Raw genomic sequence first — 17,404 nt, 5'->3', positions numbered from 1 at the left:
AATGTGTGTAGTTTAACTTTAAAGTTATAACCGCACAGATTGTAGATTCTAATATATTTGTGACAGTGAGATTACATCATCAGCTGTCAAGCCATTATCTGTTTGCAGCTCAGTGGGTGTGACATATCATCCACTGCACAGAGGACTGTGGGTCAGAATGGTCAGAAAAGCATGCTGGCTTGTATACTGTAAATCTGACCGGATGTAGTAGAACATCCTGGTATTTTCGGCACACTGCATTTCACCTATGTATTGGGACACACTAAATCTTTTTCTGGCATATTATATAGTATGGTAGTATGGGTATTGGAAGGCCAGAAAAAAAATCTAGGAAGCAGGTTTTGGTATCACAGAAGTTTAGTCAAATGATCAGTTTTCTAAATTGTTGATTTCTAGCCAAGATCTTGTCATGATAAGTTGTGACTATTGCTGTGATTGGATAAACAGTTTGTTGCTGCACATAAACTGTGTTCACAAATTCTGAACACATTTCTCTGACAGCTCGTATAATGTAACTGTGCACACTGTCCATATGTCAGCATTCGACAGAAGGAGTGCCCTCTGACCTGCGCCCAGTGTGCCGGCTGGGCCAACTGTATGGTCAGTCACTGGTCCAGTTGGGTCATTGTTTGATTTAAACTACTGGGAATCACAATGTGATAAATGAATGTTAGTTTTACCCCTTCTTTTCATTACATTTTTTTCCCCCGTCACTGTGAAGCGACAATTTGTCTCAGGCTGAAAATGATGAATCAATCTCGTATCAGCCGTTCATCAGGTGCGATCAGTGTTTTGGCAAGACTGATGAAAAGACCTGCCAGCCCCATGAGCGCCCCGTCTGTTGTTACTGCTGGTTATATATTTAAAAAAAAAAAAGAAAAAAAAAAAGAAAGTAGTTGCAGGTTCACATGTGAATACAGTTTTTACAACATGGGGTAATTGTAACTGTGGAAAATTGAACACTTCAAATACATTCAAAATCGCTTGCTGGGGCATCAAATACAGGCGAGTACAGCTCTGTCCAACTACAGGAAATCAGCTTTAATTCAAACAATACATACACACACCAACATCTTTTTACACAAATTATGATAAATAAAGAACAAAATGACCTTCAATCAAATCCAGGCAAAATTTTAATGTCAAAAATCTCCTACAAAGAAGCTCCAGGATGTTCTTTGAAAAGGCTCACACATTAATCTGCTAGCCAAGACTTCCCAAAAGACTCTTTCTACCATCAGATGTGCTTCTGAATGGGCAACTACTCAAGTTCTTTGCAAAAAAGCATGTATCTGATTTATTGAGCCCCCCCCACCCTCCCTTACACACTAACATGACACTATTTATGGAGACACCAAGCTCCTGTTAGTTCCTCAAAAACAAAAGCAGCAACATGGAAAGGTTTTTGTGAATGAAGTATTCATTACCGATCAATAAGCGAGGCCTCAAAAACTTTGATGAAGCCATTCATCCGCTGTCAATAACTTCTGATTTAATGATTTCGATTCTCTCTCAAGCGAGTTCGTAGTACTTCCCCGTCTTTGGATCAAAATAGCAGTTCAGGCAAGGATCATAGAGCAGATTCAAATACTCGTCCTCCTTCTCCTCTTCATTCACAGGCTCATCCCTTCCTGTAATAGTGCGAGAAGATCACTCTGCAGCACTTGATAGTAATTGTTCAAAACACACATAGATAAATTCAAATCAATTACATTTGCACGGATAAAAAATGTATAAATGTAAAATGTATATTGTATTTTCAATGTACAGTAGCGTAGCCGTGCCAGATATGAGTAAGGGCCTACTCTATCAGCTGTTACTGGAATGAAATGAGGAGCGTTCATGGTGAGGTGACCTTCAGACTCGGGTGGATTTAAAAGTTTTCTGTCGCTGCCATTTTTTTTCTCATCAATCAAGACCTAAGACACCCAGACCCTGTACCACATTATGAAGCTGTAAAGAGATTCCCTGTAATCCCCACTACTTTAAAGCGCGAGAATTTAGCTGTTAAATTGACAGGCAGTTAAATGCTAAAAAGGTTATGGGATGCTCCAGGAGGAACATTTTATCTTATCAGAACTTCGGCGACGATAATGAAAACTAATTATAAGACACATTGTGTAAGAGGTTTAAAAATGATGTTGTAAACTGAAAAGGTTTCATCAATTAACCTTGTCGATGGGTCTTGAGGGTACAGACCTGTAATGAGCCTGTCTCTTTTGACCTATGGAGTTATGTGGAGGACAGAGAGCTCCACTCTCGTGGGTTTTTACCCTTAATTAGATACAGTTTCACACGCTTTGCCACCATGTTGAGTGCAGTCTTTGGGTGGAGGCTTTGACACCGGCGGATGTTTCCATTAGTTCGATGCATTTGCGCAATTAGTGTGGTTCATGTTAAGGTATTGTGTTGTTTGCTGTCTGTCTGACTTTAGAGGACATAAAAGGGTGTCTGCGGGCAAAAGACCAAAATTAATATTACTGTACCTGCGATTATATCTTCCAAATTGTTCCATGTGTTGCCTGACCTTCTCCGCTGGCTGGGAGGCATAATGGGTGGGCTGAGCACGTCCATCCACTCCCTGGGGAAAAGACCATAAAAGCACACAGTCATGACAACACATGCCATTACACACACCTTCCTATACCGTGCACATCAAATTGCCTCCATATGACATTTTAACAATGAAGTCCCATCATCGTGTGCTCTCAGAAGCCCGTCTAAGCCTCCATTGTCCTTGAGCCACTTCTCCTGCACACTTAGCCTCGCCGCCTTACAGTTTTACCTGAAGGATCATTTATTAGATTCTGACTCAAGCTGTGATTTCCAAGTGTCCACATTCTGGCCCAGAGTAGGGGTCTTAACCTTGCCCGTGTCTGCGAGAGCAGGACTTCCTTTCTCTCTAAATGAGTTTATCTTCTCCCGTCTGAGAGCGACACAGGCTACAACCATACATCAATCATTTTCCAGTAAAGTGCAACACTGCTCTTTTAGCACAGAGCAACAGATTAGAGGAAGAGAAATGCCACAGGATGAAATATCACTTGGAAACGCTGCAAGATTCATTTGTTAAACAGAATTCATAATAATTTTAGGCTATACATCAGCTGCACAATTATCCATTTACATCTTTTGCCTCTGGACATAACATCTCATAAGTGCAAATCATGGCATATTTAATGAGATACTATCATCTTATTCTGTACAACATTCAGCTGACAGCAGGCAATTCAAACATTCATTACCAACGATTGATAATGTTAGTCTCTCTGAAAACAGAGTACGTTCACGAATGGCGTTATAGTATGTTCACTACAGTAAAATCATGACATGTTAATACTTTCAGAAGGCTACATTCAAAACATTTATAATGCTAGTCCCTAAAAGGGACAGTTCACCATGTTGGGTGTTGGAGATATCGGCGATAGAGATGTCTACTTGTACATGCTTGTGACAACGCGAGATGTAAACATTAATAGCTAGGTGAGCTAGCAGTAGATGCACGTGTCCATCTGTGAGGTGGCAGGTGTAGTTCGGTAGAAAGAAAATAGTTCCTACATGAAACTACTCACAACAAGGTCTGTGGATTATCTTGTGTAACTGAGTCATGATTTCTGGACAGATACATTGCTGTTGAGTTTTTCAAATGTATTTTTTTGGCGCTTTGAGCACCACAAGCTGAGTGCCTTTTGGTTCCATTATACTGGAGGGAAGTAAGACATCTCATCGACTGAGCAGACAAAAAAAAAAAAAAACAGTTGCACACCTCTGAAAACCAGTCAAACTGCAGTTACAGTTTACATCCATTTCTGTCCAGACTCATATGTAACCATGACAATAGACAGTGTTTCAAGTATGAATGATGCTGCAGAGAAGCCTCGATTTCTAAAACGTTGATGCTTTACAATCATCCTACCCTGCGGCAGCACAGAAGATCAATACAATCAGCACAGTTTCAAGGTGGACACCCAAGATTACTGTCACCAATCCAGTATCTGACCAAATGTCTCCCCTTCTGTTCCTGAGATATGACACTGAATAGCAGCCAGAAAGTGTTTTATGCAGAACATCATCATGTCAAAGTGAAGTTGACCTTTGACCTTTTGGATATAAAATGTCATCACTGTATCCTATTAGATATTTTTGTAAAACTTTGTCATAACTAGTGTATAAATTCTTGATTTATAACCTAAAAAAATTGAGGTCATACTGACCTTTGACCACAAAAATCTAATCAGTTCATCCTTGAGTCCAACTTAATGTTTGTGCCGAATTTAAAGAAATTTCCTCAAGGCGTTCTTGCGTTCACAAGAATAAGATGGATGCAAGGTCACAGTAACCTTGTACTTTAACCACCAAAATCTAATCATGTCATTGTTATGTCCAAGTGGACATTTGTGCCAAATTTGAAGAAATTCCCTATAGATATCAGCGTCACAAGAACTGGACGGATCGTTGTACCTCACGGCTATCGCCAGCGCTGAGGCATAAAAAAATAATAATGCTGTGAGTCAAATTTATCTTCAACTTTTTTGTGCGTTTTGTCTCCTTTATGGCAAATTAATTACTCTTAAAATACAAGTGTAAGGAGGTGGAGATAGAGTCTGTAACCATAACTGTGCAAAATCATACAAAAAAAGCACTTACGCCTAATGGAGAGTAAAAAGGCCAGATGGTGTTGGGGTGAGGGGAGACATAACGGCAGAAACGCAAATGATTTAAGAGGCGCTGAATTATTTATATGATATTATCATTTATGTAGTATTACCATGATATAAATATTTCATTTTTAAATATGACAGTTATCATCAATGCTAGTATATTGTGACACCTCTGATTAATAGCACTACAGGTAAGAGGAAAAATATGTATTGATTTTGTGGTGAACTGTCCCTTTAACAAGATGTTGGTTTTAATGGGTGCATAACGTGCTTTTAGTAATATGGTGTCTGGAACTAACTGCACCAGTGAAGTAAAAATACCAAAAATGACAACGCTCCCTTAAAGAACTGTTAATAACATGTCAAATAAGTGATGTGGTAACAACTGTATGAAATAGTAAGAAGTAGAATTCACAGCTTTCAATTAAATACCATCTGAAGTAGGGCAACACATGCATGTTTAAGCACTGTGGTTTCCATAGATTAAATTCCTCCCTATGCAAATAAAAAAGCATTATATCTCATCTTTCTGTGCATTAAAGCCTGATTTAGAAATTTCTTCATTCTAAACTCCTGCCTTTAAAGTGATCAAGTATATTATCTCTACTGAGGCTCTGACTTTTCTTTCTAACAAAGGCATTTACCCCACTCTAACACCCCTTTGACTGTGTGATAGGCAGGAACATAGTACAAAAGTTAATGGAAGCAATTTTCAAGGACAAAGGCCTCTGCTACAGAGCTGCAAATTGGACTTCAAATTGTTAAAAAGGAACTTGGCGAGAGTGATTAAATTCTTAGATTTTCAAGTCATTATAATCCAGATACGGAAGAACCTGTGATAAAGGGAATAAATTAGTTTGATTAAATTTGAGTGAGTACACTGTTTTTGCGCAGCAGTGAAGTATATTGAAATTAAGCTTTCCAAATATCTCCCAGTGAAACAGCGTCAAGACAACTCTGTCTGTCTGTCTGTCTGACATCCTGGCAATTGTACCGAATTTCACAATTGTCTTTATTGTAGAAACAACTGAATTGCTATTCAAGGTCTCTGTGACGGCCTGATTTGTGGTTTCACATTTGGCATGCTCGCCAAAGGCAGACACAAGTATCACACGCAAAGAGAAACATGTTAAAAAAAAAATGCTAGAAAAGCCCTGGCAACATGAAGCACAGCAACAGGAGCATTTTTAGCTGTCAAGAAAACTGTAGCTCTCAACAGCGAGGAAGCCTTGCAGTGATGCCAAGATGCTCAAATAATACCATGATAGAATTCACTGTAAGGGTGCCTCAGAATGCAAGGCCTAAAAGAAAAGGAGCGAAAACAACGACAAATCCTGTGCAGCTGTTCTTCGATATGTAAATCGAGGCTTGCTTCAAAGTCTAATTTCAGAAGTACAGCTGCAGATGCTGTAGTGCTAGTGTGAGTCAGGGAGTATGTTTGAGGTGTCAATAGTAATATTCAGTTCAACGGACATTCAATCAAACAGCATAACCTCACTGAATATTTAAAGAGCCCCCCGAAACTTGTCAGCACTGAAATATTAAAGTATCTAAATGCATGGGCGTCCACACATGTTCACAACAGGCTACCTCGCTTTTCATCAATAAATCAAAAGTGTTGGAGAGGAGGTGGTTGCATAATTTGAGTAGCGGACCTATGATGCAACGCCTTTGTCTTGTTTTGAAACACGCCGCATGGTTGTGTACACCCACAAAGAGATGGAGATGTGCAGAGACGGGGCTCAGCGGGGTGATGCGGGGTCTCCAGAACCCTCCGAGGGGAACCAAGGGTGCCATCCATACTGTTGCCATGGTGGGGTGGTGAGATGGATATACAGTGCATGTAAGCCTTAAGACACTGCCCAGAGATTGCACTATATGCTGTAATATGCTCCCGATGGTAACATGTGACAGTGTATTATTAATGACAGTATTGAAGAGTTTCTTCTGCCTCGTTCCTCTGATTCATCATATTAAACTTGCCTACAAGAGCTAGTTGACTCCAGCCTTAACTCTGAGCTATTTTCCCTCGAAGGAACATAAAAACACAGATCACACTGAAATGTCAATTAGGGTTATGCTCTTCATAATTCTATTTCATCTGGCCTTGAAAACTACAAAGCCCATTTAACTTTATGTAAAGAAAAGATTCCACTCACAGATATTCAATGCTCTGTAACAACAATCCGTAATGTTCAACACACGACGGAGCATATTTTCAGATGAGGTGTTGGAATTCACCTTTTCTGATGTTCCCACTTTTTCTCCTTTCACTTTTTCAACTTCTACATTATTTGGGGGTTTTCTGGGCTACATAATGTGTTCTCCTTAGCATCGTATGAGCCCGAAGTTGACTCTGGATGCACTCTCCCAAATAATAGTGGTTGTAAATTATTCTGCCTCCTCCAGTAATATAAGCCCATTCATCAATATGTTTTCTTTTTGAGGTTAGAACTTTACTCGGATTTTGTCCTGTAGGCAGGTAAAACGAGGTGGAACATGACTCGTGGCTGCTTTGCATTATGAACTACTGAAGCTTCTGCCATGCACAAGTTGGCCTTTGCTTCATCAATGATGGATTTCTCCTTGTATGACTGCTGAGAGGCAGAGCTAAATGGTGAGTCTAACCCTTGCTTTTGATCTTCAAGGACTGAACTGAACCGAAAAACTTTCCAACATTAATTATCTAGAAGATAAAAAGTGTCAAAAGAAAAAGTTGCCAGTGATGAATCTGACAAGCACAATAATAAGTGAGTAATTATCTGCACTTGTGAAAATGACAACAGCAGTTAAGGGAGAAGAAAACTACAGTACCTGGCACCCTCTCAATTTATTCAGACTCATCTGTGTGCAAGATAAGCCCCAGTTTGCATATCTATCTGACAGTTGACATTTAGCCTTAATTCTACAGTCACTGGTTACCATCTGATTATGGCTTTCAGGGTGAGTTTCATGTGCAAGCAGCCAAATATAAAAACAGGCCATTTTCTGTCTGACAATACATGAAAGTGCCGCTCAGTCACCGGAAGAAAATGTTGGCTTTGTATGTTTCTACAAACCACGAATATGTTACATTGGTACGTTTTGTACCAATTATATCAACCTTTTTTTTAAAGCGACATAGCAAATGAGCTCAGCTGACTTTATCATTGGGAGGTGGAGGGGATGGTGGATGGCATTACCCCTTGGTGAGATGTCTGCCAAGCTGCAGACCACTGTTGGAGACCAATAAACATCAAAACCAGCAACGTATTCTCGTACGTACAATATCTTACGAAAATGCACACATAACAGATTGTCTTAGCACCCCACGGATAACATTACGTACTTAATATAAGGTTACATAGTTAATATAAAGTTATAGAGGTTAAGTTTAGGAAAAGAAACATGGTGAGGATGTACCTTCAAATGACTCAAACTTCACACGGTTCCGAACCTGGTCTCCTGGGGAAGGTCCTGTGTTTTGTGACCCATCCACTGCCCCAACCTGCCTCCTTACAGGGACTGCCTAAGACCGCTTCCTTTGCTACTACCACCAGCACATGGCTTACATGCATTCGTTTTTGTTGGAAAACGTTTTTAGGCACCAAGAGTAGGTGTTTTGTAGTGACCTATCACTGTGTTTCAGAGGCTTTTTAGGCATGAAGCAGTTTTTCCTGCTGGCATAGTGGCATTAAAAGCGACTGTTCCTTACCAAGACATTACTCCTTTTCCAATGGGGATTGTGTCCCCCTAAACAGGTATTTTAAGCCAAATCACAATCTTTTCCTGACCATAACCAAGTTGTTTTTGTACCTAAACCTTACCACACATTAACCACAGCGTTGTCGAAATGTAATCTATCTGTGGATTGCAGAAATGTGTAAAGCCAACATTTTTGTCTTTTGATTGGGTTGGAAATTGTACTCCCTCAACTATTAATACTTTTACTTAGTTAATAACAAGCCAGTACTTGAGGAAGTTAGCTGTCTGTAAACAGCATGTCAGTTTTGTCATGGAGAAAATGACTCTATTCCTAGCCTTACCCTAATGCACAACATGCATGTAGTGTAATACACTTAAATATGTGTATAACCATCATGAGAGTTTTGCTGTTGACCTTGTCCTGTGGGGTACATTTTATTGTAAGTGTACAATGTTGGAGCTCAGCAAAGTAAGTAATGTGCAGTACATGCCTGCTTACCTTGGGTTTGACTGCAGGAGGGGATTCATTTCCTTTTGATAGTGGTGACCCTGATTAGCTGGCTGGATCAGTCATAAAAGGAAAAAGTAAATGGTTGTGTTAAAAGCACATGTACTCATAACTCAAGTACTTATAAAATGTTTACAAAAATTAATATCAGTATGCACTTATCTCTATTAAATTTAAAAGACCACTGAGTCAGGTATACAAAGAATATGAAGTACACCTACAGCACTTCAAGACTGAAAACGTTTTTTAGGTTCAGAATGACCTACTACTATTCAAGGTTTATTGCTTGACAAATGATCGTTGTCGCTCAACTGAAATTGTGTATTTTATGACAGATAAACTGTCAAAGGGAGCAACACGTCTTTTGTGGACATACAATGCCTCATTGAAATCTAGAAGCTCACATCAACAGCGTTGCCCTACTGAGCACACGCTAGACAAGGACAATTTTCCCACAAACCTTAATACCACCACAAATTAAGCTTTAAGCTTCTACAGTTTATGGAAATGATTATGCAGCCTGTCAAGACAAAAAGCCCTCTTCTATGTTGTGTGCCGTTTCACTGGCATGTATGAAAGATCACTGCCTTTCTGGCAAACAGCAAGAGAAGAAACACAAAGGAAGAAATGGAGAGTGCAGCAAGACACAGAAAACATGGGTGAACAGTGAAGGGTGAAGAAACCAAGATCAAGGGATCAGTAAAATCTTATATTGTGTTCAGAAATGTAAATTTGACTCTACTCTAACAAAGGACTGGAGCTGGGTTGTATTTGTGATTGTGGTTAAAACACTGACAGCTAAGTTCTTTGTGAGCTGCGAGTTGAAGAGACTTGGAGGCAGGAGATAAGAATGGTTTCACATTATGTATATATACAGTAATATTCAGCTGTAAGAAACACAAGTGCATTACCCTCTCCATCTTGTCAAAGCTAAAGACCATATTATAGCCTCAGGAGGCTATTTAAGTCTAGAGCCTGTTTAAACGCTATTACAATACATGATGAAGAAGCAGTCATGCTGAGGATGTAGTCCTTGCATTCCTTAAGTAAATTTTAGCTATCTGTGCGCTCCAGTGCCTTCTTTATGTAATCCTCTTCTAAAAATAACACGGGACCTAAAATTGTCCCCGGTGGAATTCTGCAGTTAATATGTACTGATGATGATGAGTTACCTTTTGGGTGATGGAGAAAATTCTTTTGGGGAGGTACTAGGAGCTGAACCATTTCTGCACTCTGTCTGTAATATGCAAACCCAGTGTCTCGAATGGTCATTTAAACTTGCATGAACTACAGAATCAAAGGGAACGCAGAGGTCCAAAAGAATTAGAAGTACATCTGCTGCTAACAGAAGTACATTACTTATTTTGATAGCTTCTTAAATTCAACAGCAAAATGTGGTTAGTGAGTGAACACAACAGAAATGGCTGCCCGTAGCTGCAGAAGCACTACCTGCTGTACAGCCTCCCAGAAAAACACAGGATAGGTCTTGGCTAAAAGGTCACTACACACCAGTTATGGCTACGCCTAGTTCCCTAACACTGTCCAACCTCTATTTTGGTTCTTAAAGCTGCCACCTCTATTGTTTGACCAGTCTCCTTGACTGATGCTCAAACATTTAGTTATCCCGATGCTCAAGCTGCACTATCCCTCCCCTCCTACATATCCACCGCTGTGCATCATCTGTTATCCTGCACGCTGGGTCAAACAATGCCACAACAATCAGAAAACCTAAAAAAGCTCTGCTTGTCTCTGATCAGCATCGCTGTTAGGCGATCTATCATCTCTGGCTCTTTGCCTGCCCTCTGTTATGGAGACATAAAACTCAGCAGAAACCTTTGGTTCAAAACATTTGTTTGTAAAACCTCACCGCACAGCATTTCTGGGCTGCACAGACCTGTCTGGCAGTGATGTTCCACCAAACAGTGCTGGTGCCAGATCATTTCTTTTTAACATCCATCTTACTGCCTTATTTATCAACAGTTTCCAGGTGATTGCTGATGGATCAGCTCCACTTTAGAGGCTGCTTTCCTGCTTTTTCCTCAATATATTCTAGTCCTATTATCAGTGCTGGGTAGTTACTGTGCAGTCACATCACATTTGTCAGTAACACAGTAATGTAACACGTAACTATTTTAAATTCAGTTATCACATCACAGTTACTAGTCAAACAATTATGGCATTACTTGGGGACCTTATTGTGATCAAATTTTTATCTAGTTTCTTTTCAAAGTATTAATAATAAATTATTTTCTGGTTGTTAAAACATCAGAAAAAAAAATAATAAATGACCGGATTGTCTAACCCTTCCCTCCCTGTCCCAGCTGGCCTAGGATGACCTGTGATGGTGACAAGAGAAGGAACGTAAGTTCTTCAATTATCTGCATAATGGGCAGACAGGAAAAAATCTTAAAACGTACCAACAACAGCGACACTGGCCAGTGCCCCCATGGCGAGGCTCTTCAGCCTTCACAGTCTTGTGCTGACTCCTAGGAGAAACTATTTGAGGATCTCCTCATGATGTATAACCACTGTATTAGTGATAAACATGTTAAAAAAGCTGGACTGGTCTATTATAAAGCCATGGTTTGGTGAGCGAGCTACTCAGTTGAGTTTGTTTGAGTGTGTTTGGCCTATTAATTGCAGTTCATATGGTATTTAAATGTGTTTCCTTTTTAGTCCTCCATCATCCTACGGCGTTAGCAAGGCTAATCTCTTATATTATTTTATTTAGGCCTATTAATATATCATTTTGAGGCAATTATTATGTGTACTATGCGGGGTTAGGAGGGCCAGCCTCTTTTATATACTGATTTAGGGCCCTATTTAGATGGTCTAAAATGCGAAGTGCCAGGCGTGAGTTGCATGGGCGTGTCCCAGTCACTTGCTAGTTAGACAGCGCGTTTTTAGACTGTGCGCCATGGCGGAGAGTCTAAAAGGGTTGGACTTACTCTGTGAAATAGTCATGGGTGTGTTTTGGGCGTATCATTCAATAAGCCAATCAGAGTGTCACCTCTCATTCCCTTTAAAAGAGGCGCGATTAGAGCACATGGCGGAGAGCTAGTTAGATGGCGAACCTACCAACTGGAAAGAGTGAGCCTTTTACAGCTGAGGAGACGGATCTCCTCGTGCGGGAGGTGAGGCAGGAGGCTCGTCAGAACCAGATCTACGGGGACAGCAGACAGGCACCCAAGCTCCCCGAGGTAAAGCAGGCGTGGGATCACTAATACAAGAAAGATCTTACTAAATATCTGTGGAATATTATTCAAACCTGTTTTCATCATATAACAGAGCACAGCTGTCAGGACTGCCGCGGAGCTCCCCAAGGTGCTGATCCTGCAGCTAGGACCTGTTCAGCGTTTTCTCCCCCACCCACGTTTGTTAATTGTTTTCACATGTTTCCTAGAGCTGTGTTCTGCCTCTTATTTGCATGTGTGTCCTCTCTACACTCAGATAACAATATAATAATATAATATAATGTAGCCTAGTATAACATGTTAAAATAAATGCAATGTGTGGGCTTTGGTTTTCAATCAAAAAAATGATTGATTGGTCAGATAATTTCACAATTTCATTTGTCATTATTACAAATTATGATGATCATTATTACTGCGATTAGATCATTCTGATTAATGACTGACCATTAAGACGTGTTTCTGATAAATATTTTAATGTGCACAATAATAACCTTTCACATTGTAATCATATTTTTATTTGTTATCTTTTGCATATGTGAGGCTGCTCCGTGTGTGTCTGAGCAGAGTGGACGCGCCTTGTACACCCGCCTACAGACGCATATTACTAACTTGAAATACTGCGCCGTTGACTTTAGACCAGGTTTTTGTTGGTCACTGGCGCATTTGCTTTTTACGTCATCTAACTAGCAACGCACCATGACTGCACCTGACCACTCCTCATTTTTAGACCAACACACCCAGAAAAGCGCAAGTTCATTTGCTAGTTAGACAACGAGGGCGCGGGGCGTGAAAATGACAACTGCGCCTGCATCTAAATAGCAATGACACTTGCGACATGGATTATGCGCTCTCCGACGTCCGCTTTAGACCATCTAAATAGGGCCCATAGTGTCATTTTGTAGCAGTAATAGCCTACTGCAGTGCCATCTTGATTCTCCTGAGCCTTGTTTTGTGGTGATATGTGGGCATATGTCAGGTTTAACATCATATTATTGTTAACTTGCAACTACATGACAATGCATCCCAAGCCATGTTGCAAAGTAATGCAAAAGTAATGTAACGAGTAGTGTACGGAATACATTCATACAGGTAAAATAAGAGGTAAAATAACGCATTACTCCTTTCAAAAGTAACAAGACATTAGTTTTTTTATTATTGACCCCAACACTGCCTATTATTAATTCATATTGTATTGAGCAGAATTGCAGGCCAAGCGGAATTACATTAGTGATTGTCAGACGTATGACTACTCTCCCTCCTGATATTACTTTTAAATTTCCCTTGATTTTAAGAAATATCTTGGTGTCAACCTAAACATAAGGAGCTTGCTTCCAAAATTGGACTTTGTACATGTGTTATTCAGTGAAGCTACACACCAGATGTTTTTTTATCCCCAGAGAAACCTGGCTCAGTCCCAGTGTTCAAATGAGGACACAAGTGTTACTGGATATAACTTGTTTAGATGTGATAAGCAAAGGACAGGACATGTATTGATTTATGTAAAGAGTTGTTTAACTGTACAATTACTGAACTCTTTTTTTAGAACACTGACTGTGTTGCTCTGAATGAATAAGCAAGGGGAAAGCTGAGAATTTTAAACGGCAGAACAACTGTCATCTTCAGATGAAAAGCAAATCTGATAATTATCTAGTGACACTTTTAAGGTGCAGATTCTGTCTTTTAGCTTAGTTAAAACATTGAAATTGGATTTAGTCCCTCACTCTGCTCTCATCACTAATGAGTTGTGAAAGTGACATGGTTGAAACTTTTAATAAACCTTTTCATCCCATCACAAAATGTATTTGATGGCTCACCTTCCCGTCAGCACTAACTATTCAACATCTCCACTGGAATTCGTTGTGACTGACAAATTCACCGTGAAGGAAAAAACCTGCCACTTTTCAAGCCAAGAGGGGGCCGAGTATTCTATACAAAAAGATTTTGGTTGGAGATTTAACTTTTTTGAGTGTTTTCTTTCTTCAATCTGCCATCTGTAGCAATAATCACACATCATGGTCCGACTCTGACATGACAGTTCTTACCTCAGCCATGTGCTCACAGAGAGAATACGTATCAAAACTGGAACCACGTATTAAGGTGTCTGACATCTCGATTGACACAATCATACAATCTACAAGGTGATTCTTTTGTATTCAACCTAGTAACCGTAGCACAGCATACAATCGCCTGGGGGTGAAGTTACGTCAGGGCTGGTGGAGTAGCTTCAGCAACAGAGACAGAAGCAGCCAACAGCATAGATGGCAACAGCAGGGCCACTCGAATCACAGCATCCAGGGACAAGAAACGGCTTGTCAGTTCTAGTGGAGGAGTCACAGCCCCAGACAGTGACTATTCTCTTCCTAGGTCCCAAAAGCATCTCTTGTTTTTATCTTTCTCAGACACTTTTTAGGTCCTTTAAAGTTCATATGTGAACAAAAGTACTTTATGTCTTTCTTTATGTCTCTTCCTCTGTCTTTATTGGCAAAGCATTTTCTTGATATGCTGATGGTGGTGCTGTTGCCATATGTATTTAGAATTGTAAAGCACTGCGGCTGATTCGAAAAACAACACTTCGGGGTTTGATCAAGTCAAATGTAAATATAATCCCGTCCCCATGGAAATTGTTCTTACTATATGGTCCAAAGGTACATGTTTTTATTGGTGGCCACATCATCGTGTCCTCTACAAAAAAAACCACGGGCTCCCTGCGGTAATACCGCTATGCATTGTGCTCTGCTTGAATCTCAGTGTATTTATGGATACCTGCATGTACAGAAGCGGTAACAGGCCTATAACACCAGCATCTGTCATGACTGCATTCACTGGGGATCCTACAGTGGACCCAGTAGGGCCAGACAGGGCAGTGTTCTCCCTTCATAAAGTGCAATGTGCTTATGCTAATGGACCATAGATCTAAATGACCTTCAGTCACCAAGAGCAAACTATACCATCTTTGAATTCTAAAAAGATCATTTCAAATGACCTAAATAATTTTTAGTCACTGGGGGGAAGCTCGGATATTATGCCTGTGTGCTTTTAAAAGCGGTAAGAGGCCAATTAATGTGTTTCTATCTCCATAATCTTTTGTAATGCAGAAAACACGCTGAAGAAAGAGGTGCATTAGCACTTCACGGTGGCATAAGTTGGGGGCTTGAAATGTAAATTAACAAGGGTGAGGATCAACTAGGGTCGGAAAAATTATTCCAGACAGGAGATGGAGAGAGGGACAACGTGCTAATGATTGTAAATAGCAGATGAGCCGCACATGAGTGTTGCTCGTTAGCGAAGAATCAACAATAAAAGATCAAGAGTAGAGGAGGATGATACAGTACAGACCATGGAGACGTGGGTCCAGGTAGAGGCGTCGTCGCTGCTCATGCTGATACTGACGTTACACTGGTGGATCTGAGATGCACTGAGGCCTGAGGCTCTACATTCATCTTCCTCCTGCTCCCTTTTTAGACTTGCCAGCATTCGAAGCTCGTCATCATCATCATCCCCATGCATTCGGAGACTGCTAAGCAGGTGTAAGCTGGAGTCAACAGGCTTCAGTGTGTTTTCGTCTTCTTCCTCTTCCTTTAAAAAGATCAGAAATTAATTATTTGGGAGCAATCATGAAGACAGTGCCTTACGCTAAGTAAACTCTTGGTCACAGGCAACATAATAACAATATGTCTTATAATGATATACAATCAAGCAATTAAAAACTCACATCAATGCCACATTCTTCAGAAATTAATTATGTTAAGCTTTCATCAATTTATTAAATTTGCTCATCTTAAACTCATCTATAAACTCCTACATAATCAGGCTCCTCAGGTGCTCAGTGACCTTGTAGTTCCACTTAGAGATTCAGGCTTGTGGAGCATCCAGCGGGAACTGTAAGGTGCCCTTAAAGTAAATCCTCAATTGGACAAACAGCTTTTTCTATTCAGAGGATCAGCATGTGGAATTCCTTACCTGCAGAATTGAAAACTGGGTCCTGACAGGGATCATTATAAACTCAAACTGAAATAGTTTTTGAAGAGGGATCAGCCATGTAGTCGTATCGAGCTCTGAGTTTTGTGTTCTTAATGCAAGTATTTATTGTTGAGTTTGTGTATTTTAAAAGCCAATCTAGGGAGCGGACCTCACAATAACTACTTTTGTTGGACAGTGTGTTCCAGATCCTAGAGATAAATACAATAAATGATTTAATTTTATAATTTTGAGAACATTTTGTGCAACTAATATAATGATAATATAAAAATCTAACAATGTAAGTACACTCTTTTTAAAGAGCAATGAACATTTGACTCTTAAAAATATTCAGACATTGAAATATGAAAAAAAAAAATTTTAAGATTTTTAAAAATGATTTAACACCAGTAAATTTATACAAGAAAGTATATATAAAATGATAGCACCTTTACAGGTGTAGCCCAAAATTAGCTATAATCCACCTGGTGTGCAGTCGGCTACTGGAGATGAACGGCCTGGGAGCTGGGCAGTTTGCTAGTTGATTTACGAAGTGGAGGATGAAGTTGCTGGAGGGTAAAACCACAAACAACAGACTTTTTGGCTTGTTGCCAGGGGTTGGAAAGCTAATGACTATCAGAACTTTGTGTGTTCAGCTCTAAAATTGCAGCTGCAGGCTACATTGTGTTGTCTTTGAAGTGCTGTTTAATTTTTCTTTGGACTGGTGCAAGTAGGCAGGGATGGAGAGGAAACCAATGGAAGAACGCTGCGCCCAAGTCTCAAAATGGTCGGGAAAACTCTGCTCTTTATTCTGGCATCATGCTGGCTAAAATGTTGCTGACATTCTAATGTATACGAATGGGTTAAGGTTAGTGTAGGGCTGCACAATTTATCGAAATATACGTTATTATCTTGACAGGCTTAGGGACAGCATTGCTAATGCGCCTTAGCCATAAATGCCGTTACCTTTTTGTTACATTCTTGTCACTATACATATAAACATTTGATAAATAAATTGGTCACAGTCACACACACACACACACACACACACACTCAATTCACGGAGTTGATACAATGTTTTGTGCAACCAACAAAGTAGAGTAAATCTCAAACTAGCAGACGGCAGCCCTTGACAGGACATAATTCTTTGTTTTGATCCTCTGAGGAAATGTCTTTTAACAGTGGATCTATTGATTTAAGAGAGTGCTATGCTAACTTGATTTGTGCCTGGTGTTGCCCTGGTGTTGAATCAATGGCAGTCAATAAACCAAGGCTACAGGGAGGGAAACAAACTCCTTGTCATATTTCTCTGACAACCTTTCAGTCAAAGCCTTCACTGCATGCTGCCTGCTGGAGCTGGCACAAATCAGCAGTCAAGAGCCGCACTGATGAAGGATGCT

The 17,404-nt window shown here is 40.1% G+C and overlaps 1 protein-coding gene across 4 annotated transcripts in view; it reads right to left on the bottom strand.

Moving 5' to 3' along the window:
* Positions 1–1,340: 1,340 nt before the first annotated feature.
* Positions 1,341–17,404, bottom strand: part of cfap20dc (CFAP20 domain containing) — a 45,231-nt gene continuing 29,167 nt past the window's right edge. For 2 of the 4 annotated variants that reach the window (XM_050038217.1, XM_050038218.1), the window contains 4 exons: positions 15,384–15,623; positions 8,845–8,906; positions 2,487–2,581; positions 1,341–1,631 (listed from right to left, as the gene is read on the bottom strand). In XM_050038217.1, the coding sequence (XP_049894174.1) occupies positions 1,513–1,631; positions 2,487–2,581; positions 8,845–8,906; positions 15,384–15,623 (516 nt within the window). In that variant the 3' untranslated portion in view covers positions 1,341–1,512. The remainder of the gene's footprint in view (positions 1,632–2,486; positions 2,582–8,844; positions 8,907–15,383; positions 15,624–17,404) is intronic. The other 2 variants (XR_007569463.1, XM_050038219.1) reach the window with 2 other exon arrangements.

This window comes from Epinephelus moara, chromosome 24 (assembly GCF_006386435.1).
Source record: "Epinephelus moara isolate mb chromosome 24, YSFRI_EMoa_1.0, whole genome shotgun sequence".
NCBI classification, from domain to species: domain Eukaryota; kingdom Metazoa; phylum Chordata; class Actinopteri; order Perciformes; family Serranidae; genus Epinephelus; species Epinephelus moara.
Note: the sequence above shows the minus strand (reverse complement) of the source record. Positions and strands in the feature narration are given on the sequence as shown.